General features: G+C 39.2%; 2 protein-coding genes across 5 annotated transcripts; both read left to right on the forward strand.

Moving 5' to 3' along the window:
* The first annotated feature begins 414 nt into the window (after positions 1–414).
* On the forward strand, positions 415–6,691 carry LOC148278065 (uncharacterized). Its single transcript, XM_088231916.1, has 3 exons — positions 415–883; positions 1,628–4,730; positions 4,906–6,691. Exons 1-3 carry the CDS (start codon positions 415–417, stop codon positions 6,689–6,691), a joined length of 5,358 nt encoding a protein of 1,785 aa, XP_088088042.1.
* A 3,489-nt stretch (positions 6,692–10,180) lies between these two features.
* Positions 10,181–26,967, forward strand: LOC148278066 (sialin-like). Of its 4 annotated transcripts, XM_088231917.1 has the most exons (12): positions 10,181–10,485; positions 11,887–12,014; positions 17,846–18,060; positions 19,429–19,662; positions 20,411–20,495; positions 21,560–21,780; positions 22,321–22,467; positions 22,818–22,950; positions 23,032–23,187; positions 24,181–24,266; positions 25,008–25,145; positions 26,731–26,967. In XM_088231917.1, exons 2-12 carry the CDS (start codon positions 11,900–11,902, stop codon positions 26,848–26,850), a joined length of 1,650 nt encoding a protein of 549 aa, XP_088088043.1. In that variant the 5' UTR covers positions 10,181–10,485; positions 11,887–11,899; the 3' UTR covers positions 26,851–26,967. The 4 variants fall into 4 exon arrangements, with proteins under 4 accessions (XP_088088043.1, XP_088088044.1, XP_088088046.1 ...); XM_088231918.1 differs by lacking the exon at positions 10,181–10,485 and having other exon boundaries at positions 11,724–12,014; XM_088231920.1 differs by lacking the exons at positions 10,181–10,485; positions 11,887–12,014 and adding an exon at positions 15,683–15,809.
* Positions 26,968–27,227: the final 260 nt, after the last annotated feature.

Genomic DNA, 27,227 nt, shown 5'->3' on the forward strand with positions numbered 1-27,227 from the left:
ACCGCTTTATAAGGCGGTCAATTGGAGATATTAAATCAGTTGAGTTCCTAACTCTGAACAGTTCACACGTGTTTTATTCCGTTCTCCGTCCTGTTCGCCTTCCTGCACTTCGCTCTTCGCTCCGCTCTGCCTGCTGACTGCCTTCGCCTCTCTGCACCACTTGGACCGGGTGGAAAGTCCTTTTCAGGGCTATTGAGGTTGACTTGCGGTCGGCGCAGCTGTGCTCCTACCTTCCGACTTTGTCTTTGGCTCTGTCTGGGAGGGCGGCTTCCCACTTACGCCGGGAAGCTTGACTGCGGCAGACGCGGGTGACGAACCGGCGAAACTTTCATCGTGGTAACGCGTACGTTACATTTGGTCCTTCGGAGCTAAGGATCGTCGCCAGTGGTCTCCAGTCTACAACACACCTACAGCATGCCGGTCAACAGATCGCCTGTGTCGACGCGTTCGGGAACGCGTCGAGACGCCGGCACGGAGCACGAAGAGGAGCTTCAGGAGCCCCAACCGGGGTCTGTACGAGCACATCAGGAGGAGCCCCAGCCAGGGCCTTCACACGACTGCCAGGAGGAGCCTCATCAAGGACTTCTGGAGGAACAAAAGGACTCGGACGAGGGATCCGCACCCTCGGAGCGGTCCATCTCATCGGCGACATTTCGCCGACAGATGGAGGAACGCGAGGCGCATCACGAGAGGCAGGTGAGCAGCCTCAACGAGATCATCGCCGCGCTGAAGGCCGCCAACGCGAGAGAGGACGCCAGACGAGACATGGCAACCCCCCTCACGCCCACCATCGAGAGGGACCTCACATCGCACGGGACGTCGGAACCGGCTCACAAGCCGCTGCCGCTGACGTCAGACGCGTCTAGGACCGACGCAGCCCTCAGTACGAGGGAGGCTGCCGCCGCACGCCACGCCGCACGCTACGCCGCTGATCCGGAGGATACCGGAGCGGCGTACATCCAGCAGCCGAGCCACTACGACAGCAGCCGGGCGAGAGACGGGGCCGCTTGGAAGCGCCCTGTCACCGACGCGGAAGCAGCCTTCAGCACAAGGGAGGCCGCCGCCGCACGCCACACCACACGCTACGCCGCTGATCCGGAGGACACCGGAGCGGCGTACATCCATCCACCGAGCCACTACGACAGCGGCCGGGTGAGAGACGGGGCCGCATGGAAGCGCCCTGTCGCCGACACGGAAGCAGCCTTCAGAGCAAGGGAGGCCGCCACCGCACGCTACGCCGCTGATCCGGAGGACACCGGAGCGGCGTACACACTTCCGCCGAGCCACTACGACAGCGGCCGGGTGAGAGACGGGGTGCCACGGAGGCACCCGGTCGCAGAGGCGGACTCCAGGACGAAGGAGGCCGCCAACACACGCTACGCCGCTGATCCGGAGGACACCGGAGCGGCGTACACATTTCCGCCGAGCCACTACGACAGCGGCCGGGTGAGAGACGGGGTGCCACGGAGGCACCCGGTCGCAGAGGCGGACTCCAGGACGAAGGAGGCCGCCAACACACGCTACGCCGCTGATCCGGAGGACACCGGAGCGGCGTACACATTTCCGCCGAGCCACTACGACAGCGGCCGGGTGAGAGACGGGGTGCCACGGAGGCACCCGGTCGCAGAGACGGACTCCAGGATGAAGGAGCCCGCCAACACACGCTACGCCGCTGAGCCGGCCTACGCCGGAGCGACAAACGCACATTTACAAGGCCGCTACAATGAGCGGCATCGGGACAATGAGGCGCCACCCGCACACAGCCGAAGGGAGGACGCCGACGTACGCTACGCCGCCGGGCCAGGCGAGCCCGTAGCGGCACGTACTATACCACTGGGGGGCTACGAGTTTCGTGACCCGGTGAGCGCGTGGGTACAAGAGGGGCTACCCACGGAATACATGCCGCCGGGTGCCACCGGCGAGCCTGTGACAAAATACAGACAGCCGCCGGAGTGGCACACGTTCATGGCGAGGCAAACCGGCGCTAGGGATCTACCGCAATTCTCCGGCGACCCGCTAGAATGGCGAATATTTAAGGCGCAATTTGATCAATCGACACAGATGTGCTCCCTTACAAACGCGGAGAACATTCTCCGTCTGCAACGAGCCCTCACAGGACGGGCCAAGGCCACAGTGTCGTCTTTGCTGGTAGATCCCCGAAATGTGCCGGACATTGTGAAGATGTTAGAGGCCGCCTTTGGACACCCGGAGATCGTCGTGGACAGAGTACTGGAGCGGATAAGAAAACTCCCTAAACTGGCCGACAACGCATCCCTGGAGGCCCTGACGGACTACGCGGTCGCGATAAGAAACGTCGTATCGACCGTAGAGGGCCTCGATGGAAGCCACCTCTCCTCCCCGAAGCTTCTGTCCGAGATGACTCAGAAGCTGCCACGAGTCGAGAGGATGATGTGGATTATGTCACGAGCGGATACCGTGAGAAAAGCTACCCCCAGGGATCTGGCACTGTGGCTAGCGAGACTGACCGGTGCAATACCGAATGCGGGTTGCATCGGGATCAGCACGGAACCCGCCCGAGTGGAGAAAAGGCGTACCCAAGAAAGGCACGTGTTTCTCACTCAGGACAAAAAATGCCTGTTCTGCGACATGAGTGGACACGCATTCGGACAATGCCGGAAGTTTCTCCGGAAAACGGTAGAGGAGAGGTGGACAATTGTGCGTGCCAAGTTCGTGTGCTACGGATGCCTAGAACCGGGACACAAAACGACCACCTGTGAAGCGGCGAAGTGCGACGAGTGCCACGGGCGGCATCATCGGTCACTACACCGCGAGAGAGTGGACAGTACGCCGAACGAGCAAGTCTTATTGACAAGGCGAACGGAAGTCCCAGTGACCTTCAAGGTAGTGCCAGTAACCTTGAAGGGCCCGCGTGGGTCAATGGAGATCCACGCACTACTAGACGAGGGTTCATCGGTAACTCTCCTCGAGGAGGATGTCGCCCGTGCAGTGGGCGCCACCGGGGCCTGCGAGGAGTTGAGACTCATCGGTGCCAGTGGGAACACGGACACGCTACAGTCACAGCGTGTATCCGTAATCCTCGTTAAAGGAAACAGAGAATTTGGTGTCCAGGCACAGACGGTGCGGGTCATGGATCTGCCGCACCGCAACCGAAAGAGCACCAAGACACACGGGCCAGGCATCAAGCCGAAGATGTTAATCGGTCTTGATTACGCCACCCTAATGGTATCTACAGGCCCGCCAGTCCTACAAGAGGACGGGCGGCTAACCATCGAGACGGCCCTAGGAGCCGTCACCTACGGCGGGGCTGTGCACCCCGCCTTTGAATTACCCCCAGACGGCCAGGGTGAAAGGGACTTAGCGGAACTGGTAAAGAAGAGCTTCGCCGTTGACTCGCTAGGTGTAACCACCCTGGAACGTTGCCGCGCCGCAGATGTGCGAGCGGCGGAGCTCATGAGCAGCTCAACCACACAACTACCATCCGGACGATGGGAGACCGGTTTACTGTGGGCGAAAGACGGAGATTCTTTGCCCTGCAACCGGCAAGCAGCCATGAAGCGGCTGCACTCCCTGGAAAATAAACTACGGAAGGATCCGATACTGGCGATCGCATATCGCGCCAAGATGGCGGACTACATTGAAAAGGGATACGCCGTCAAACTAAGCCGCGAGGAGGTAGACGCCCACCATTCGCGCAAATGGTACCTGCCCCACTTCGCGGTGACAAACCCCAACAAGCCTGGCAAGATAAGGGTCGTGTTCGACGCCGCCGCCCAGTTCCAGAGGACGGCGTTGAACGACCATCTACTGACGGGACCTGACCTGCTTTCATCCCTCCTCGGAAACGTGATCCGCTTCAGAGAGGGACGAGTAGCCATCGCGGCCGACATACGGGAGATGTTCCTGCGGATAAGAATCCGGGAAGCCGACCAGCAATCGCAGCGGTTCCTATGGCGGACGCAGGACGGGCAGGAGCCCGACACGTTTGTCTTCGCGTCCATGATGTTTGGAGCGAAGTGCTCACCCAGCAGCGCGCAATTCGTGCGAAACACAGTCGCACGAGCACACGCGAAAGAATTTCCCGCCGCAGCAGAGGCGATCGAGCACAATATGTACATGGATGACTACCTAGACGCCACAGACAGCGAAGAAACAGCTGCAAGCCTGGTACGCGATGTTACCCTCGTACTCGGCAATGGCGGGTTCCGGCTCACCGGGTGGGCTTCAAACAAACCAGATGTCCTGGAAGAAGTAAAGGCCGACGACCGGGCCAATACAGCAGTCACCATAGGGGAAGAAGTAATGACGGAGCGGGTCCTCGGGATCGTATGGGATCCCAAGAGCGACCTATTTATATTTCGGCACGGAGCCGAAAGTGCAGCCATCCCGGAGCGACCCACCAAGCGCGGCATGTTGAGCGCCGCCATGAGTATCTTCGACCCAGTAGGCTTCATTGCGTGCCTCACGATACGGGCGAAGATATTGCTGCAAGCCATCTGGAGGACAAACACAGGTTGGGACCAACCGCTGCAACCGGACCACGCCGAAAAGTGGTTGGAATGGCGCGACCTGCTGGCAGCGAACGGCTGTACAATACCGAGATGCTCGCTGCAAGGGCAGAAAGAACCCGTGACACTGCACGTGTTCTGCGACGCGTCAGAGCAGGCATGCTGCACAGTGGCATACTTTGTGGGGGCCGATACCACAAGTTTCGCAATGGCGAAGTGCAAGGTGGCCCCCCTAAAGCCTCTGTCAGTGCCTAGACTAGAACTCCAGGCAGCGCTACTAGCGGCAAGGATGGCCGCCACCATAAAAAAAAGAGAGTCGAGCTCTCATCACCCAAACCGTGTTCTGGACGGACTCGAGCACGGTCCTGTGTTGGCTGCGAACCGACCCACTGCGGTACAGCACGTTCGTCGCAAACAGGCTGGGCGAGATTGACGAGCTCACAGACGTACGGGACTGGAAATGGGTCCCCACCAAGGACAACCCAGCCGACATAGGGACCCGCGACAAGGGCCCACCCGACCTTGCGAGGTCGGGACTATGGTTCGGAGGCCCCGGCTTCCTGAGAAAAGGGGAAGCCGACTGGCCGAAAGAGAAGAAGTTACTACAACAACCGGACGAGAAGACGCTGGAGCGGAAACAACCCCGCCACTTCGTGGGCCACATCAGACGGACGGAGGCCCTACCCCAGGTGCAGCGCTTCTCGTCGTGGACCCGACTCGTCAGGGCGACGGCATGGGTGCTGCGATTCATCGCACGATGCCGCCGCCACGAGTCCCTACCGTCCCCAGGGGGGACCTTTGAACTTCACGCCTCAGAAACACGGGCCGCAGAAATCATGCTGCTGAAGCGGTCCCAGGAGACGGCTTTCGGAGAAGAGCTGGAGCTCCTGAGACGAAAGGCGCCTATCCCGCCGCACAGCCGCCTCCATGCAGCGGCACCCTTCTTAGACAAAGAGGGAGTCATCCGGATGGGAACGCGCATCCAAGCGGCACAGAGCTTCGCAGAGGACTGCAGCGCGCCGCCTATCATGGACGGGACCTGCCCATACACCCGGCTGCTGATCACGCACAGCCACCGGAAGGGTGGCCACCCGGGAGTCGAGAGGACGATCGCCGACCTGAGAGCCAGCTACCTCATCCTGCGACTCCGCGGGGCTGTGAGGAAGATAACACGATGGTGCCCGCTGTGTAAAATGCTGCGCAGCCGGCCCCAACCCCCGCTGATGGGGCAACTGCCTGAGGCCCGACTGGCCTTCAGGACGCCGCCGTTCACGCACTGCGGGCTTGACTTCTTCGGGCCGATGATGATCACCAACGGCCGAAGAAAAGAAAAGCGCTATGGGGCACTGTTCACCTGCCTCACCACACGCGCGATCCACCTGGAGCTAGCGTCGTCCCTCGAAAGCGACTCCGCCATAATGGCCATAAGAAGGATGGCCGCCCGCAGAGGCTGCCCACACGCGTTATACTCGGACAACGCTACCAACTTCAGGGGAGCGGACAAAGAGCTGAAACAGGCCGTAGACGAGCTCCTGGCGGACCCCAGAATGCTCGCCGAACTTACAGTTCGCAAAATTGAGTGGAAATTCATTCCGCCCTCATCACCTCATATGGGGGGAGCGTGGGAAAGACTCGTGAGATCTGTAAAACGAGCCCTCCACGCAACCCTCAACGAGCAGGCTCCAAGAGAGGAGACCCTCAAAACCATATTGGCTGAAGCAGAGTACACCGTGAACAATCACCCGCTCACGCATGTGTCAACCAAGCCCAACGACGAAGCACCGCTGACCCCGAACCACTTCTTGCTCGGGTCAGCCAATACACAGCCAACTCTGGCATATTATAACAAAAAGGAAGAAGGGGCCTGCCTTCATAAGCAATGGAGGATCGCCCAGAAAATGGCCGACATGTTTTGGCGCCGATGGCTGAGGGAGTATCTTCCCACCTTGGCGCACAGGAAGAAATGGCGCGAGCCCGCGCCTCCAATACAGGTCGGGGACCTCGCGCTCATCATGGACCCAAATCTGCCGCGGAATTCTTGGCCTCGCGGCAGAGTCACCCGTGCAGAACCAGCAGCTGACGGACAAGTACGAGTCGTCGAGGTGCGGACCACCAACGGCACCTACACCAGACCAGCGGTGAAGATCGCCGTACTAATGAAGGAAGAGGAACAACGCGCCCAGCAGGAAAATAGTACAGACTAGCTGCACGGGGGGAGTGTTCCGGACGCGTAAAATCGAATAAATTAAAATAATACATTAATTAGAAAGGATCCCCGGTAAATGTATAGAACTGATGGCTGGGCTCTCAATAAAGATAAAATGGTCACTTTCGAGCCTGGCCTCAGTATTACCGGGGAAAAATAGCTAGGTTAAAATGAATAAAATGTACAAAAATATATTATGTAAATGTCATGTTGCGCGCGTCGCGGCTGCCGACGAAATGGCCCGTACGGGCATTGAGCGCCCGTATTTACGCCACCTGCGGCCGGCGGCATGTAGCGAGTGGCGGGGAAAGATTACCCCCACCACTCCGAGGCAGCCGGCGCGGGTGGGATGGCCGACTCACGGAGCCCGACGCGCACCGCTTTATAAGGCGGTCAATTGGAGATATTAAATCAGTTGAGTTCCTAACTCTGAACAGTTCACACGTGTTTTATTCCGTTCTCCGTCCTGTTCGCCTTCCTGCACTTCGCTCTTCGCTCCGCTCTGCCTGCTGACTGCCTTCGCCTCTCTGCACCACTTGGACCGGGTGGAAAGTCCTTTTCAGGGCTATTGAGGTTGACTTGCGGTCGGCGCAGCTGTGCTCCTACCTTCCGACTTTGTCTTTGGCTCTGTCTGGGAGGGCGGCTTCCCACTTACGCCGGGAAGCTTGACTGCGGCAGACGCGGGTGACGAACCGGCGAAACTTTCATCGTGGTAACGCGTACGTTACACAATCGTTTGTTGATAATCTTTCATGAAGAAAAGCTAAAATAAAAATTGATAAAATTGATAAAATTTGTTAATTCAAATTTTACATATTAAATATTCGCATGAAATTTATTTGGTAAAAGTTTCAGTAAGAGAAAAATCGGTATTTTTTAAACGTTTTTTAATATCGAGGCTACTAAGGTTTAGTTTATTATTATTCTTAAATAACCATGATTTTGGTAGATAGAAGAAAGAGGTAGATCCACAGTTCAGAGTAAAAATTCTCTAGAGAAGCCCTTTATCTCTATTGCATAGAACGCGTTCCAAATTTTTGGTTTAGTTTTTAGTTTAACAACGAACGTGTAGCGGACTGTTTCGGTTTGCGCTTGCCATTCTCGACCCGAGTACTTACGGCCCATTGTATTGATATAAACTGTAGTTATCTTCGTACAATTGTTTTTCTCAGCATGGGTGACTCTATTAGCCATAGTCGTGTTATTATTTTAGGTTCCACAGAGTGAGGCACCTATTCATTCATGTGTTCAACTTTGCCAGCTTTCACCATGTTAATTTGGGTAGATAGGGACCTATTTTTTTCGGTAGATCAGTTGAAAAATCGATAGATTGCTGACGGGTAACGCTTTTCCTCTGGAGAATTTTGGCGACCTTTTTTTGCGTTTTCAGAAGGTTTTTTCTTTTTTTTATTATTTAAAGATAGCCATTTGAAGTTAGGTTCCACCTGGAATTCGGTAGAATTTTTAAATCCATAAATATGTGGCAAATAACTTATAAATAAAATATAAATATGTACATTGTTATTATTAGAGCATACATAAGAATATGTTTATGTGTGCCCTATTTCAAGATTCAAAATAAAATACAAAGTGTAAAAACCACTGACAGTACCCACTGCTGGTATAAAAAGTATTAGATTATGACTGCCTTTGATTTATACTGGGTTATGGTTTATACTTTGTGTACAAATCATACTCAATTTAGTGTTATCATGGCATGTAGCCGAGTAGCATAATTTTGAAATGAGTTTTTAACAATATCGATAAAATTAATGTTACCTATCTACTGTGGGTACCTACATAGAACTTTGTGATATTGAATCAGCGATTTGCAAACCCACGAACCTACTATTCTTCTAGGTACTTATCGGCGTACCTCCCTTACTAGAAAGGAACTGGGTTATGCCGGGTTTAAATTACTATTTGACTTGAACAAGTCGTAAACTATTGACTTTTTAGATGTAGGTAGTCTAGAATTTAGAACCGCGAAAGCTAGTTTTAAGGTTGTGCCATAAACCATGACTCATAATGATCAAACTTTTTGTTCTTATAATTCTATAAGATTTGGATATGTCCATTTCTGAATATCAATTATTATCGTGAATATATAGAGAAATGTGTAGTTATAATGAGATAAACACACAATAAAAAAATAAAGGGTGCAATTTAAAATAAGGGAGAAAAATGGAATATAATTATAGAAAACCTAAAATGGAGTATTTTTAAAACAAATAAATTGAGTTGGAATTTTTTCAATTAATCATAATATGTTTTATGATAGGATGTTTAAAATAAGATTCTACGTCTTTCACAAAAGGCCTAAGTAGTAATCCTATCATATAAGTATTTTTAAAATTTCTTGTATTTTTTAGCAAAACTTTAATTTACTAAAAAAACTTGAATTGAATTAAAGGTTTATTTTTTAAATATATTCGTATTCAATAAGTCAACATTACACAAAATACACAAAATAATGGACTACTGCAAGGGTATATAATTTTATCGAATTGATAAGGTGTAGGTATCTGCAGTGCTATTCTGAACCACTCTCGCGGCCGTAGAAAACAATTTTATCTCATGTATTTACATACAAAATACGCGAGATAAAAGTGTTTTCTACGGCCGCGAGAGCGTTTGGAATATCACCCGAATATACGATATACGAATTATTATTTATAAGCATTAAGAACCTAAACGGAAGAACTGTATAACTAGGTAACGGTCATCTTCCGTTAGCTCGCGAATGTAAATTATTTCATTTATGCCTGCCTCGTCGTATAGAGGTTAGCGTCCGGTTCCAGCACGAACGAACTGTTCAGAGTCCTAGAGCTGGGAGACGGGTCATCTTGTCTTCTGGCTAGATGATGATATTTTATTTTGAGAATTTATTATGTTTAGAATTAGTTGTTTTTTTATTTTATTTAAGGAATATAAAATAATTCACTTGGCAGGGCTGGAATGTCGTTATACCACCAAAAATAATCAACATGTGTTTCGGTTCTCAGTAGTGCCTCACAGAACGACATACATGCGCACACCCTTAACCGGAGAAGTTTTGTTTTCGGAAACTTTCTAACTCCATTTCCAAGACGTGCGAAAAAATTGCGCAAGTATTAACTGCTGCTAAGGTCGGCGGCTTTTTGTCTATGCAGACATTTGAGTGTGTTTTATACTAGGTAGGCACTAAAAAAAATTAATAAAAGAGTTCGCCGATCAACCCATTAAAAAAAAAAGAAATACCACGTAATAAAATTTTGTCACTTAGTCCTGGTGACTATTTCGGCCTATATCAACTTTATCACTAGAAATATTTGAATTTGGGGGCAACAATGAAGTGCGTCTGTATCAAAAGTTACGTTGGACATTCACCACACCCTTTTAATTTAACGCACGGCTTACTAGTAAAAAATATAAGGGGAGGAATGTATTGACGATCACCCCTTACCTATCCCTATATTTTCATTATTGCGCATGTGCTCGTTGCTTGTGCAAGTATAATTTATTTGTGAAGCGATCATATATGTTATATTTCATATTGCAGACGACTTTTCATCGCTAGCTTGTGGGTCGCCTTTGTACGCATGCTTCAGACAAGTAGCTCATTGACGTCTAAAGGATGAGCTTTATAATACAATTTCTTTTTTTTTGTTAGCTTATTAATTGTTTTATAAAGCGTAAATCAATACAATGATAACGTTAGCTTAAATTCAGTGTAAATTTGGTTGCTCGTGTAACTACGCTAAGGTGTTAATGTTTTTTTTTTGTGCTTACGGTATGTCATCTAACAAGACGGTTGGTATTTGGTATAGTTTACTATTTATCTAAAATCATAGTATGATATACATAATCTATAAAAATGACATTTAAATTAAATTAAAGTTTAGAAAATAGTGAAATTAATATTAGTATTAAAAAATATATATTGTCCTTACAGTTACCTACGCGCATCTGTAAAACTTTTGGTTTTCACTGAAATAAATTAAAAACAATGACAAAAAATAGATAAGTACTTAGTTTAAAAAAATATGTAAAATAAATATTTACAGTTTTCATATCTGTGTGATAAAAATATTTAAAAAAATCTGTTTCATAAATAATATAAAAAATATAAACAAATAAAAATATGTAGGTGCAGTTTAGGTTGGACCTTCCAATAAAATTATATATTGAAGCTTTTCTTATTTTTTTTTATTTGTTTATTTTTCCATACATATATTTACATAAAATTTTAATTACTAAAATACATCTTGAAACATAAATTGGAAAAAAATAATTTAATTCACTACTAAATCTTAAACTAATTTTTAAAACCGCACTAATGTACCTAGTACCCAGCGAGGCATGAACGTATACGTTATTTTGAATTATATACATATACGAATAATACAATAATAGGACGTGTAAAAAATCACGATTCGATATTTTATGAAAACTGCCTTTACTGACTAAGTTTATGAATTTTTTATTGAATCGTTTTCCTTCTCATATTTACGATCATATTTTAATGGTGTATTCAAATATTGACAGGTAAATTTTCCCATGTCATGTGTAATATTATTATTATTATTTGCGTTACGAGTAGGTAGGTACAAGATTTTACTTTATAAACAATTAACTCTGTTAACTTTCCACCATTTTGGGCTTCAGGAACCATTTCAAATCCATATTATTTGATAAACAGAACTTTTCTCACTTAATTGGAATTCAATAGATATATATATTTTTTTTTTAATTAGGACATTTAAACGAATTGGATATGAAAATATTTTTAAAACTCCGGTTCAGTTGCATGCAATACTTACGCGACAACTGGAGGCCATTGTAGATAAAAAGTTGGCTGCTGAAGACAGATTGGAAAAGTGTTTTGTAGAAGCACCTTCTTGTACAATGTTTGTCATAATAATGGTAAAAAAGGGCTGTAGTCCCGTGGTAGTGTTGCAAACTAATGTATGAGAAATCTGGGGTTCAAAAAAAAGAAATTGTCGCTATAATTGATATATTTGGCTAAATCATAATAATGCTAATATTAATATTTTAATTCATTGTAACAGAGAGAGAAAACATTTTTGAGAAGGGAATATAGAAGTTAGTCATTTACAGGGCTGACCTGTCGTCATTGGCTGGTTTAGTGGCCTTTCACCTTCACCGTTCTGCTTATGTTTGAAATCGCCTGATTCTCAAACGCATTTCCAGGTCAACCCGGCGAATGGAGGAGTACGAAGAGACGAGTGAGTCTGCCATGCGGCCAGGAGCTTTAGTGGGGCTGGGGGCGGGGTCGAGACGCTCTATATCCCTTCTCAAGGAAAATGTCAAAGAAAAATGTAAATATGCTTTTTGTAAAACTATTTGGTTAAATGAATACTTTATTTGGCGTAGTGAGGTACTGAATTGCCACTTACAATATTGTCCGTCAGTAATAATAATATGGTACTTAATTTACATACACACATTATAGGCGCTACCAGACCCAGCAGGTCACGGAAGGTATGATTTTTAGCATAGATTAACAGATATAAAATTACAATCATACCATTAAAGACGATCTTGGATAATAACATTCTTTAACAAGCAATGCTCTAATGCGCAAACCAAGATGAAATGTTTTTCAGCTAACCTAGCCGGACCAAAGGGGAGGATTCGAATCCCCCCATAGACCGATCTTAATTCAATAACTCAAGTATTATTAAAGCTATTTGCCGAATATTTTTTGTAATCGTGAAATTAATAGAAATAAGCATTTTCCTGTTTTTGTTTTTAAATTTTGAAATAGTTTTTTTAAAAATATTAAAACAAAAAAAGACGTAAATAATACAAGGGTCAATTTCACTTTATGTTTATAAACATTTGGCAAACTAACAAAAATTAATAAAATACACGAATGAGTAAAATATGTGTACGCGAAAACACGAATAAATTATTGCACGGTCATAAACACTTCTAACGTTCTATTCTCCTGACGCCATATAGTAGTAGTAGGCATAGTAGGCGCTGGGGTCGTTTGGTCCCCCCGTTCGGATCATGTGTAATTTTTGGATGCTTAGTGAAGGAAAGGACATGAAATAAGCATTTGCAAAAAGTAATAATTTTCTCCCGCTTAAAGTTGCATGAACAAAAGCGTACCGTTTAAAACATTTGTTTTGTTTGGTTTTTAGTTTAACAACAAACGTGTAACGGACGGTTTCAATTTTCGCTAGCAATTCTCGACCCGAGTACATACAGCCCGTTGTATTGTTGTAAACTGTAACTAACTTCGTTGTTGATAATTATAGAATGGTTTTTGTCCGTATGGGTAACTATTAGCCGGTGGCGTATTATTACTCTGAGGCAGTGGTCGGAAAACTCAATAGTTAAAAGAGCCAAAAATCAGCTTTATGACGATTAAGATTTTTTTTGAGAGCCAAATTTCTTTTCGTTTTAAACTGTTTTTTCTTAAAAGCCAACGCACCTCATTATACAGCGAAGCTCTCCGTATTTACTCTCTGATATTGAGTAAACATTTTTTGAATTAGCGATGTAAATGAAATTTAACGACAATGAGAAAATATTACGTTTTTTGTACATGTTTAAAGTAATAAAAGTCTATGAAATACTGTGCCGCAATAAAAAAATTGTTGCTTAAAAAATAGCATAACAAATATTTTTAAATTTGTAATTTTGAATTCCCGCAAAAACGGTCATTCCATTGGCCACGCTCCTAATACGCCACGATTCATGTTTATTTGTTCCTGTCCATTAAAATTTGTTTAGAACAACTATCAAGGCCAAACATGTCGCGTTTTTCTAGTGACGTATATATTTGTAGTATGTGATATTTCCCTATTGTGTTGACAATCTTGATCACCAAATCCATAACAGTTGAAATTTTTCGCGTCTGGTTGAATGATGCAAAGGTAAAAAAAGTAATCCGTGATTAATTTTTGGTTCGAAAATAGAAAAAGACAGTTCTCACTTCGGTCGTACTTTAAGCTGCATATGCTGAAATAATTTCATCAAGTTTAATATGATGCTACTCCATGCACCACAGTTTTTGCAATATCATTAATAATACAATAGGCAAAAGTCCTAGACGTTCTTCCATAGAACCCGTAGACTAAATAAATTGAACAAAAAGTGTAACTTGCGCTGTGTGAGCCGCACTCGAGTGGCTAAAGAGCCGCATGCGGCTCGCGAGCCCCGGTGTGCCGACCACTGCTCTAAGGTATTTATTCATTTAGTTTGTTTTGGAAAAATGTTATTGATATTAAAGAAAAAAACATAAAACCTATCTATGCTAGCATAAACAAGCGAATATTCCATATCGTAATTTTCTGCCAGTGATCGGCCAATCTCTGGATCAGCAAGCACCTCCTCTAGGTGGTGTCTACCTAGCAGGTATTGGATCAACCATCGCGGGATAAATGATGACGTCACACCTTGGACCTCGTTAGTTTATACTTACTTTGAGAGGGAATTTTAAAAAGGTAAATCGTACGCATTCAATGCCTACATAAAAACCTAAAAACCTTCTGCTATAGTTAAACAATAGTTAAACCGTGTCCAGGCAAATGAAGAATACAGTTATGTCTGTAAAACAAAATCAGAACTCTGGACGAGCGTTTTCGACTCGATGACTTCTCTCAGGTAAAAATCCTGGAAAAGGAAATCGAGTGGAGACAAGTCCACCTCGTAATGAAGTGGTTAGCGCGTTAGCCAACCATGTGCCCTATGCACCACTGGGCGCGGCGAGTGAAATGATGAGTTAAAGTACTGTATCTAAATAAATAGATTTTTAATACTTGCAATTTTCGTGTACTGTATTAGTAGGTATATACAGGGTGTTCTTTAAACCCTGTCACATCCGAAACCACGATGATCAGTATGAGCAAGAAGACATATTGGCACATAAAAATATTTTTTTAGAACGAATAAAATTTTGAAAAATAAAATATTAAAAAAAACAAATAGTTGCTAACTTCTGCAGGAGAGAAACGAGGAGGGGGGAGGGGAGAGTCTGACACACCGTTAACCACGCGGCCGCGCCCCCCTCGCTTCTCCCCTGCAGAAGTAAGCAACCATTTGTTCTTTTTAATATTTTATTTTTACAAATTTTCTTTGTTCAAAATATTTTTTAAAATATGCCAATATGTCTTCTTGCCCATACTGATCATCGTGGTTTCGGATGTGACAGGGTTTAAAGAACACCCTGTATATACCAATACGCAACGCTTTTGGAATATTTCTAGCTTCTGATACGAAGGGAACCTCCATGTCAGAATAATAAAGGGTGGTCCAACCATAACGCACGATGTTAATTGTAAATAAAACAAAAAGTTTTCAGAGAATTATCTTAACTTTTTTTATTATGATAGAAAGATCTATGACCTTTATGTGCCAAACAAAATATCGGCCAAATGCTCACCACGGCTTCGGTGGCATACCTCTATCCGATGGTCCATATTTTCAAAGATGCTGAGGCATAATTATTGAGGTTCAATGTCGCTAACGTGCCGAATTATCTCATCCTTTAGTTCTTGAATTGTTTTTGGCTTATTGACATACACTTGTTTTTGATTGTTGAAAAGCCGATGCATACACAAAGAGTGACTGTTTGGTGCGGTTTCTGGGCTGGCGGTATCATCGGGCCGCATTTTGGGGTCACCCCAGTATGGGGTCAATTGAAAAAATTTTTTTATGCTACTAATAATTGGCAATTTTTTTTTTACTGATCAGTATTTTATAGACCTTTATTACTTAAAAAAAAAAAAAAATCTGATATTTCCTTATTGGTTTGAAGATTCAAAAATGATAAACGGAGTAACAAGTACAGCATCACACGCCTAGGACTCGTGGTTTTTGAAATATTTGGGATGTTTTAATTTTTAATTGTACCCGGTCTACCTACTGCTGAAATGCGACTCTGTTGAAATCTATCTAGCTTCTGATATGAAGGGAGCCTTCTAATGTACATAACATACCCGAGATGAGAGTTTTATAATTTTATCAGTATTTACTGAGCTAACAACATCCCATCTTATGTGATGAATGTACGTATCTTTTAAGATAACAATAGTCACGAAATTAAATGTACAACTAAAGCAGTTATTTAGTTTTCAAATAATTCATCAGCCTCTACATAGGTTTGATTTTTACTTATTATACCTACTAACATATTATTTCTTATAGTGCCAATATGGCGGTTAGTAATTAGTTAAATAATAAACCTATAAATAAGAATTTCAGTTGCTTATGTATATGTATTTAAAGTAATATTGTGCAAACAGTGCTACGTTGGTATTGTACCTAGGTAAAAATAATTTTAAAAAACATAAACCCTACAAAGCACCGATTACTTACACAATACAAATTTCTAACAAGGACAAGATGTAATGCGAGTTATTATTTTTTAGAGGTGTGTGGTGTGTATGTTATCAATGACGTATATAAGGGGGGTTGAAATCCTTCCCATTGAAAAGTAGATATAATAATTATTTTCAAAAACGCCATGGGTACCTGTTATGAATTTTCGACCATTAACTTAATATATGAGATACTTAAAAATAAAGCTAGGCCAAAACACATAATGGGTCACTGGAAACATTAGCTTCCCATAGACCCATTCTAGGTATATTTATTTATTTATACTTTTACATTGTTTGTATTCTTTTTTTTATACAGAATAATGTTCCCTCACTGGGGTGTCCCGTGCCGAGGGAAACATTTTACAAAATGTGAAACATGCCTAAGATTAGCTTTTTAACAAAGTTTACATAACAATAACAATTTAAAGAAAACGTAATTCATCCAATTAACCTAATTATAATTAACATAATAAACAATAAAAAACTAAAATATTCATAAAAAACATAACCAATTTATATGGACCGCTAGAAAAAAATTCATAAACACTGCACACATTTGACCTATTTGTCTTGATCCACTCATCGATCCGTGCGCAACCCACCCCCACTATCCATTTCTTAATAGCAATTTTATATAGTGAGAACTTACTAATTGTTCTTATGGGTAATGGAAGTAGATTGTACACTTTAACCGAGTAGTAGGCCAATCCTCTTTGACCGAAGGTTGTATTAATTTTATTTTTTTTTTGCAGCATCAGGGTGGAGTATCTAGTAACTCATATTGTTCTAGAACACCCCCCATGTGAGAGCTATAATATGCTAGTCTATGTAATGTTAGATAAAAAAAGGCAAATTATTATTCATATCAATAAGATTCATTTTCCGTTTGTAGCGGAGAGCTTATTCATTGAACAAGACCATGCATTTACTCATAATTTGAAAAAGTACAAATTGCTAATATAATGATGTAGTCTATTGAGTACAACGAAAGGGAGGATTTTAATTGATTTATTTTATATTCTAATCATTATCTTAGTATAGGTAGGTACATGGTTGTATTATTAGATATTATTATATGTACCTATGCTAACATTTTAAACATAAAAAACGAATAAAATGGAAAATTTATATTATAAATTCGAATAAAGTAGAATTCCTTTTATCCAAACTCCAGTCATTCGGATTGCCAAATATCCAGATCATTATCAAGAAATAAAAAATAAAAGAGACACTATAATAACAAATAAAAAAGGGCTGCCAGCGCGTTTCTTCGTCAAAGTAATGAATTTTGCTGGACACATTTAACTAAGTTTTTATGTGATAACATCTGGCACTCATTACTCCGGATAGTTGGAGTTTAGCTGTGAGGGAAATTCTGTAAAAAAAATAACACTTTTTTTAAAAGTATGATTCCTATAAGATCTTTGTAAAGTGTCGGCTTTATATTTGAAACATTATACATGAAATATCCCTAGTACGAAAAATTGTATCTTTTTAGATATGTGTAAATTGATTAAACTTCTTAGATTTTCACGGTTGTTAAGATGCACAATAAGTTTTTCTGGGTTATTATGCCATGTGTCGTTCGTACTCTCTACCGACGTTTCGGATCGCGTTACAGCGTCCATCATCAGGGTTGATGTATCAACCCTGATGATGGACGCTGTAACGCGATCCAAAACGTCGGTAGAGAGTACGAACGACACACGGCATAATAACCCAGAAAAACTTATTGTGTATGTGTAAATTGTTAATTTGTGTGATTTAAGTGTAAGAATTTTCTAAAAAACAGACTATTCAATTCTTCTTTACAGATGAGATGGGGTGCCTTTCAGCACGTTCAGTGCTTTGGTGTTTGGTGTTCTGGGGATTTGCCGTCAACTACATGATACGGATTAATTTGAATATTGCCATAGTGGCCATGGTGTTGCCGCGGGCTTACAGTCAGGGGCCTGTGGCGACAGTCGCATGTGCTGCAGAAAACGGAACCTCTGAAGAACCCATCTTAACCACCACAGATGAAACTAATGTAAGTTTCAGTCATCCATAAATGAAGTATTATAATGCCACTCCTACTCAATACTGCTATACAAAAATTAAAGGAAAGCAGGTAAACTTAACGCTTGGGGGTTCTGAATTTGATTCCCGTAAGTTCATAATAATAATCCGATGTTTCTCATGTCTGAGTAATCTGTATGTACTAAAATTGGGTCATTTGTGGTCCTAAAATAAATGCACATGTGTCTTGGTGTTTCTAAATTACACAAAATATAAATCTTAAAATAATACCAAGAATTTCGTGCAATTCTTGTTAAAGAGTCAAACTCTGCGAGTAAATGTGCATAACATTGTAATTATACTAAGTAATCATTTCCCAAATAGAGACATTTTCATTTTTAAATCAAGATGCAAAGCTTTATGTAAACTTTAAGATATTTTAATAAACATATTTTTAAACAAGTACCTAATTACCACATATCTTGGCATTCAAAGTAAAAACTTGCAGGCTTGTTATTTTTTTTGCCTTAATAAAAAATAATGATTTAACAACTTGTCATACATATAACGTGCAATCATAGAATTAAGAATAGTCAAATCAAACAGAAGGTGACTAAACTACTCATAAATGAGTAGTTTTACGTTTTGACCCATTAGTTTCTTTGTAGACATTGCTCAGTATGCAACTCCTGATTTGAATTCAACTATGCCGTGTTGTGTCCTTTTAAAGTGTAGAAATACTGCTAGGATCTTAAAGAAACAGTATGGGATCAAATTTCATGTGTAATTAGCAAATTAATATGTGAGTAGCAAATACATTACTTAAAAATTTAATTATTTTTCCATCTGTCAGATTGTCGAAGAAATCAAAATGGACATTTCACTAGTGTTGCCAGGGTAGTAAATTTTTTTACCCTACTTTGCTCATCTAATGAGAGAACTAATGGAAATTGGACCTCGGATTTAACAATTCTATGGTGGGCATTTGACCGACATTATCTTTAAAACATCAAATATTATTTAACATGATATAAAGATATCATTTTTATGTTAAATAAAATTTGTTTTTTATTTTAAGTTCAAACTTCATTATTTCAGTTGCTCTTTTTAAATGACCCTTTACTTATCTACTCTGTTGTGTCAATCAATAATTCCGCTTGCACAATAAAATTTTAGAGAAATTAACAGATTGCTTTTTTTTACCCGTACATTTGTGTTGTGATTTTATTTTTCCCATCGTGCAACATTACGCGTTGACATCACGAATACGCGCGGTGAAAGTGGGGCATAGTGGGGAATTCTTTGGAGACAGTCCGATGTATTCAAATATGATTCTACGCTCCTTCTGGATTATTCTTAATTCTATGCGTGCAATTAAAAAAAAAACTTATTTTCGCAGATGGAAAAGTTTTCTTGGGACGAAAGTCAGCAAAATCTAATCCTTGGTGCATTTTTCTGGCTCAATTGGCTCATGCAATTACCTGGAGGTCTCTTAGCGCACAAATATGGAACTAAGACTGTGTTTGGCTTGACAAACTTTGCAGCCACATTATGCTGCTTCCTAATACCCGCTGCTTCTCGTGTTCATTACTCTGCAGTTATCATGGTCAGATGTCTTCAAGGAATGTTCAGTGTGAGTAGAATATTAAAAAAAATAAATAATTTAGTGATTTTGATTTTAAACAATGCAAATACACAAAAAAATAAATTTAATCACAAAAGCCCATTTCATTGTCAACTCATAAAAGAACATCATGAGCTAATAATACATGCTATATAAAAAACTAATTTTGCTCGATTAGATACATAATGTACATGGAAAAATGAAATGCAGAATCTTGTTTTAAAGTAATGTACATATCAACTCCGGAATGGAAAAAGTTTCAAAGCGGCATATAGCAATTTTAAGGAAGAGCCAATTAAAGTTTTTTTTTAATCAATAAACAACCTCATATTTAAATTTTTCATTTAAGTTATCTAAGAATCATGCGAAAATACTATGTATGTATGAGATTATTGTATTAATTTTTAAAAAAAACTTTGATTGGCTTTTTTGTAAAGTTGCTATATGTCGCTTGGTAACATTTTCCTTTCCAGCGTCGATATCTTGATTGATGTTTTTTCATACTTGTTTTGCTATTTGCTAATATATGAAAATACTTGGGTTTATTTATAAATTCTATGGTGATAAGTTGATACTTGTATTAAATTAAGATTAAAGAAATATTAGGAGCTTGTAAACAATAACTATCCCAACTGAGTTCCTATTTTCGGGCACTGCCAGCTGAGCATCCTCCTTCAGTTCTGATATCACCACCACCTTTCCTCTCCTAACTTCCCGTTCCCTCCTATTTAATATTTTTTATTTAATGTTTCTTTAGGGTTTCACTTGGCCAGCTATGCATAGTTTAACAGCTCGATGGATTCCGCCAAACGAAAGAAGCAAATTTGTCACCGCTTATTTGGGTACATAATTTTTATCATAGATTTGCCAGCTACTTTTGTACTCAATAAAATCATATTTACGTTATTTGTATTGCATTTAGTTTTTCAGCACATAACTGATTATAATATATATCTTATACTGCATCACTTTTTAGAACAAAATTTCTTTGTCACTAAAACACAACTAGTTCTTCAAAATTGGAAAATAATTTGAAAGATTTATTTTTTCATTAGGTACTTTTTGTACATAATGTAAATTGTACATTGGCGGGCTAATAGCCAAATGGCAATTTCTTCCAACCATCCATTTATATGTATTTCTATCATTACATGGAATAAACAACGAGTAAACCATAGCGGCAATTTTCTGATATTTTACAAGAATATTGCTTCAATTTTATATCAATTCAGAAAAAAAAATATTACAAAACTATGAGGATCGCCAGAGATAGAGATAGTCAAAACGCTTTTCAAGCACAAGAGCTCGCCTCTTTTTTGGAGAGACACAGCGTAAATAAATTATTTCCAAATATATACATTATATAAGTAGTTAAGAAAAAGTTGGAGCATCATTATAAATTATGCTTCAATAAATAAATCATAATAATTTATATACATACACAAATGAATAGCTAAACCCTCTACATTATTGAAAAATTTGTGAAAATAGACTACCATATATCAATAAAATATAATTGTATTATGTATCGTAATACTCTCCATTTAAAACTACTTGATAATTTAACTAAAAATATATTTTTTAAATATTACTTCAGTTTCTTTTGAGTATCCCCTCGTAGGCAGGAACATAGATTGAGCTATAGAATATAATAGATAGGATAGAACTATATAAATGAATGAAATATGGATGTATAATCATTAACAGAATTACACATTAAAGTTACACAATGTAAATAAATACGTCTTATAAGCTTTGTAAATGCCTAGACTTCCATATTCTCTTCTCAAAAACATCTGTATCTGTTAAGATGAGTGTTTTTTTTACTTTTATTATTTTGCAAAGGTAACAATAATTACCCAAAAATTTTATAAATGCTGTACGAGTTCTAATACATTTTTTTCAGGAAGTTCCGTGGGAGCAGCGATGACATTTCCTCTGTGTGGTTACATAATACATTGGGCGGGATGGCCATTAGTGTTTTATTTGAGTGGTGGACTCGGTACACTCTGGTTTATTTTATGGTGGCTATTAGTATATGATTCACCAACTGAGCATCCGAGAATCTCCATAGAAGAAAGGGACTATATTATTAAGTCTATTGGAAATTCCATATCACAAGAAAAGGTACTTTTAAAAAGTTGTCTTGTCTGTTAAAAATATGCATTAAATTGGAGGAAACAGAAAGGAAAGTAGAGCCATATTTTTCATTTTACAAGCATAAATATATCTGACAAGGACGCAAATTAGTACAGTTTTTATATCCATGGAACTGCCCATGTAATTATTACCACATATTTATGTATTTAATTATATAGTGACTGTGGTAGTGACAAGGTTCTTTCTTATTTCTTCATTCCTTACAAAGTTAGGGACACTAGGTTCCTATAGAGCCATTCCATTTTTCTTAAGAAGCCCCTCCTTGTGGAAGTTATAAATATGTTTGTGGTGCCTACTGCTATTTCTATAGCGGTGTGTAAATAGGTAATAAAAGTTATGCAATAAATAGGTATTCATTTCCAATTACTGTTTTCCAAAAGTTTTTTATATTCTGTTCAGTTTTCTTAACTTAAAAAAGAAGCAGTATTTAAAAGGAATGAGATTTTATCCGATCAACTTAAAAAGTAGCATTGAGATTTTCTGACATTGAAAGATTTTATATTTCAGTTACATCCACCTTGGAGATATATATTCCGGTCTCGCTCTCTATGGATCACCACTCTGGCTCAGTGGGGGGGTATCTGGGGCCTCTTTACACTCATGACACAAGCTCCTACTTATCTTAAACACATACATGGATGGGATATACGTTCTGTAAGTATTTTTTATTATTTTAACTGAAAATATTTACATTGTTTTATACACCCTGTTTTGGAGGCTTTTTCTACTTGAGAGAAAATTACAAAACTATTTTCATTTTATCGTGTATCACAAAAAAAATATATAATTAAGAAGGAGTTTTGTGACTTGCCCAAATATTTCTTTCAATATTTCAAAGAAATGTAATGGGAATTTATGTCACTCAGTCATTATTCATTTATAGATTTCTGATATAACGTTGTTTCTAAATTATTCCATTCTATGACTTATTAATTATATGGCAGAATTTTTATATTTTGAAATCAATTGTATAGTAATTTCACATTTATTAATAATTATTCTAGACTGGAATTCTATCAGGATTACCTCATCTTCTGCGCATGGGATTTGCTACAATATTTTCTCAATTTGGAGATTATTTACTCCACACAAATAAACTATCAAGAACAAATGTAAGGAAAATGGCAACAATTGTTTGTAAGTATTGTATAAACTGAAAAACAAATGTTAATACTATATTTCTGTTATTACATAATATAAGTATTTATACTTTTAAAGGTTGTATTGGACAAGGTGTTTGCACATTGGCTCTGGCTTATGTCGGATGTGATAAAATCACAGCAGTTATTTTGATAATGGCAGCTACAGCCGCTAATGGTGCCGTTTCAACGGGTCCATTGGCTTCTTATATTGATATAACTCCTAATTACGCAAGTAAGTTATCAATAATTTTTTTAATGTGAAATTCTTTCTGTACTCTCTGTAAATAAAAATAATCCAATTTGTCCTTGCTACGGGACCTCTCCCATTAAGGAAGAACACATTTATTTTCAGTACAATACAATAATATGTGCTTTGTACGAAAGGTAAATTTAATAGACACGCCTAAAATAAGCTTTTTTAAAACTATTGGTTGTATGTTTTGAGATACGGATAATAAAACGCCCATAGAAATTTTGCTCAAATGTGACAATATGTCACTAGAGGAGCTACTAATCAGAAGGGATGCAAATTGCCTTTTATGTCATATTGCATTAGCAGAATTCATGATCAGGTTTGATGTTTATGTATCAATTCTGATGATGGATGCTGCGATTAAAAATGTCGGCAGCGATACCACCGAAAAACTCAATTTGCATCTGAATGACTGAGAAAATATGGGAAATTTAGATAGGAGTGCCTCTGTAGGAAGTAAGACTGCACATGCACGCCTTACACTTAATATCTTGGTTGTTTTAAGACTTGGGAATAAAGAGCAAGATTAACTAATAGTATTTTTAACAGAAATAATATAAAATCACTTAAATGGTTTAATCAGATCTAGAATGCTCTCTTAGGGTGTTTAAAAACAAAAAGCATACTCAGGATTAGTAGGATGTGAAAATTATAGGTGGAAAAAAACAGTTTAGATACATATTTATCCTAAATAGATTTAAATAATGGTGTTGAGAAAACTTGATTACGACTAATGTACCATGCATCAGAACTAAGATTTCTCCCCTTGTTAATTAGCAATAATTTATAATGTTCTGCAAAAAAATATTTTCATTAATATATTCAGTTTTTTTCTCTGGAATAGACTCAAGTATATTACATATTATGTTATTTTTTAAGTAATTTTTTATATTTTTTTTACTTTAAACTAATTTATAAAAACAACGGAACAATTGTTTTATACCCTTCAATAAATCAAAATTATTATTTCAGGTGTAGCAATGGGTTTTAGTGGAATGATAACAAGCATTCCTGGGTTTATATCCCCGGCTATTGTAGGATGGTTGACTTTGAATAATGTGAGTAAAAATCAATAATGACATAGAGACAGATTTATAATAGGTATTATAAATATTTTAACATTTGATGGCGTGAGTAAATAGAGGCGTTGTGTCGCAAATATTTTGATATGTACATAGGTGAAAGTTTTATGTATATAACCCTTTCACATAAAGCTAACTGCACCATAAAAAAGTAGCAGAAAACTGATTTTGATAGTAAATTAAGGTGTTATGTTAATAAAATTATACTGGTGTTTAAAACTTCAACCCTAGATGTCTCTGCTTTTTGTTTTTGACACAAAACAGCCTTTTCCACTTGTGTCTTTATTTATTATTTTATTGAATACGTACACAATTAAAATCTTTGAATAATTAATAAGGATAAAAAAAAAAAACTTTATCTTTTAATAGGATTTTTTTTAAGGCGATGAGAATATATCTGTAAAGTTCACAACTGGCATTATTATTATAATATTATAATTATAATGAGGTTTTTATCAGTTCAAACATTAACTACAAGAAAACTCAATATTACAATATTTTTCATACTCAAATATTTAGTTTGAAAAAACATGATATTACGTGCAGTGATAAAAAATTTAATATTTTCCTAGTTTACATAATCCTGATTTATATAAGTTATGATATAATCACAGTTAAATATATTCTCATTTTAGAGAACCGATATACATAATATATTATTATTAACCGGAGATAATGTCATGATCCTATAAAAAAATAATTATTTTTCACTTCTAGCAAACAGTAGAACAGTGGCAAAAGGTGTATTTAATATCAGCAGCTTGGCTTATATCTACAGGATTCATTTATGTTTTTTTTGCTGACTCAAACATTGCTTCATGGAATGACATGAATGCTAAGAAAACTAAATTAGAGGTAATTTATCTCATTATTCATCTGGCGAATTATACTTTTTACAAATTGTGTTATACACTAGTCGACTAAAGATTTGCAGTCATCAAGGCATACGAGGGTTATTATTTATGATATAACTTATTAAAAAAATATATAGTTTCATACCTAAAATTATTATAAGTCCTGAAGATATATCAGCTAACCCAAAACCGGTCATATACCTAGCTAATAATTTAGTGGTTTGCTAAAAGATTTTATTACTTCTTCTTCAGCCTTGTTCTCTCCACTGCTGGATAAAGGCCTCTTCCAAACGTCTCCATTCCTTTCTATCACCCGCTTCTATCATCCATGTTTTACCGGCTATCGAGGCAATGTCGTCGACCCATCTTTTTTGTGGCCTTCAAACACATTATTTGTTTGTCCACGGTCTCCACTTTATTATTTTGGGTATCCACCTGCCATCATTTTGCCTCGCCAAGTGCCCTGCCCACTGCCATTTTAATTTTTACTATATCTACGACTCCGGTTCGGCACTTTATTTCTTATTTTGTCTTTAAGACATACACCGAGCATCTGTGTTCCAGTGGCTACTTTTCTGTGTCACAGACATGGTTTTTAGTCCGTATGTAGTCACCAGCAATATACAAAATTGAGGGTATTATTTGTAAACACGTCTCGTTCCAATATATTTGTATTGGAACTAGCTGTGTTTGCAAATAATACCCTTTATTCATAGAATTGCCCTTTTAAGCATACTGGGACTTGTTTGTTCTCAAAATTTTAATACTATCCTGGTATTATAATTACATGGTGCTATAAATGGTACAAGAAGTTGTACAATATTCCAACATAGAAATATTGCGTCTTTCTATTTTAATCAAATAAAGGATTTATTTAAAAAAAATCATAAATGAAGAAACACATTTTTTTCATTGAAAATAGTGATGTACGTAACGTAACTGAACAATTTAACACTAAACAAAAATATAAATCTTTGGCTTAAAAAAATTTTTTTAACACGTTTTATAAGATTGACGTCGATGAAGTGCTGAATAAGCTTGGGTTATTTCAAGATTAATATACAAATCTTTTTATTTTCATTAGGAAACAAATCTTCAATATTGATGTATTTATATATTATAACAACATATTCTACAATACCCCTTTCTCATTCTTACTTGACCGAGAACATTAAATCGAAACACTGATTGCAGTTTCTTCATAATTTATTGCACAAAGAAGATGATTAGTCTTACTTCTAAGGGTCTAGAAAGAATCAAAATTTTTACTTATAAATAGGTATTACATTTACTGAGTCGGGAATACATCATGAGGTGGACAGTATTTAATGAAATACATACACCCTAAGGAGTTTCTTAATGTTGCATCTTCTGGAAATCTGTACTGCGCATGCCTCTGTACACAATTTTCAATCAAAGAAATTGTACAACTTATTGTACCTTCTAATACGAGCTAAACTTACCATACTTGTACTGTTTCTTTTCATAAAAAAATCCTATCTGACCAAAAATATCACTCCTGTGTTCCAAATACGTATATGCATTTTTTGAAAATTGATTTAAGATAATAAATGTATTTATTTTAGGTACAAGATGAAAAAAGTCAAGAAATGGAAGTTTTCTTGAGAGTCTCACCTAAAGACGACTTAAGATTCGAAAATAAAGACTCACCAATACGAGAAACAACAAATATAAAAATGTCATAGTGCCTTCACTAGAGAAACTATACTGTCAAAGTTACCTACCTATTATTGTGTAAATAATGTAACAGATTTTATATTCTATTGTAAAATAAAACAATATAACAAGTATTTATGAAAAAATGACTTCACATTTCTTTAATGGTACATACTAAACCTTATAAAGTGCAAAAGACCTTATAACATTTAAGAAATATCCAATTGATAGAATTTTACTAACAATACTTTGTATTAGAAAAAAAGTATTTAGTGTCAATCTTTTTTTATCCATAAGTACTGGATTTAACCCTTAACATGTGAAAAATATTAATACACTTCATCCAAACGCGGTAGTCCTTTTGTTTAATCTAATTTATAGGTTTTAATAATAATAATGCACACAA

This window comes from Micrasema longulum, unplaced genomic scaffold, assembly GCF_059751315.1.
Source record: "Micrasema longulum isolate JH-2025_06_02 unplaced genomic scaffold, ASM5975131v1 h1tg000932l, whole genome shotgun sequence".
Taxonomy (NCBI): Eukaryota; Metazoa; Arthropoda; class Insecta; order Trichoptera; family Brachycentridae; genus Micrasema; species Micrasema longulum.

Coding starts and splice junctions, on each gene's coding strand:
- LOC148278066 (XM_088231917.1), top strand. CDS start 11,900: ATGGAGGAGTACGAAGAGACGAGTGAGTCTGCCATGCGGCCAGGAGCT. Junction 12,015..17,845: donor GGAAAATGTCAAAGAAAAAT/GTAAATATGCTT, acceptor TCTTCTTTACAG/ATGAGATGGGGTGCCTTTCA. Junction 20,496..21,559: donor ATTTGTCACCGCTTATTTGG/GTACATAATTTT, acceptor CATTTTTTTCAG/GAAGTTCCGTGGGAGCAGCG.
- LOC148278065 (XM_088231916.1), top strand. CDS start 415: ATGCCGGTCAACAGATCGCCTGTGTCGACGCGTTCGGGAACGCGTCGA. Junction 884..1,627: donor TAGGACCGACGCAGCCCTCA/GTACGAGGGAGG, acceptor ACCCGGTCGCAG/AGACGGACTCCAGGATGAAG. Junction 4,731..4,905: donor GTGGCCCCCCTAAAGCCTCT/GTCAGTGCCTAG, acceptor CGTCGCAAACAG/GCTGGGCGAGATTGACGAGC.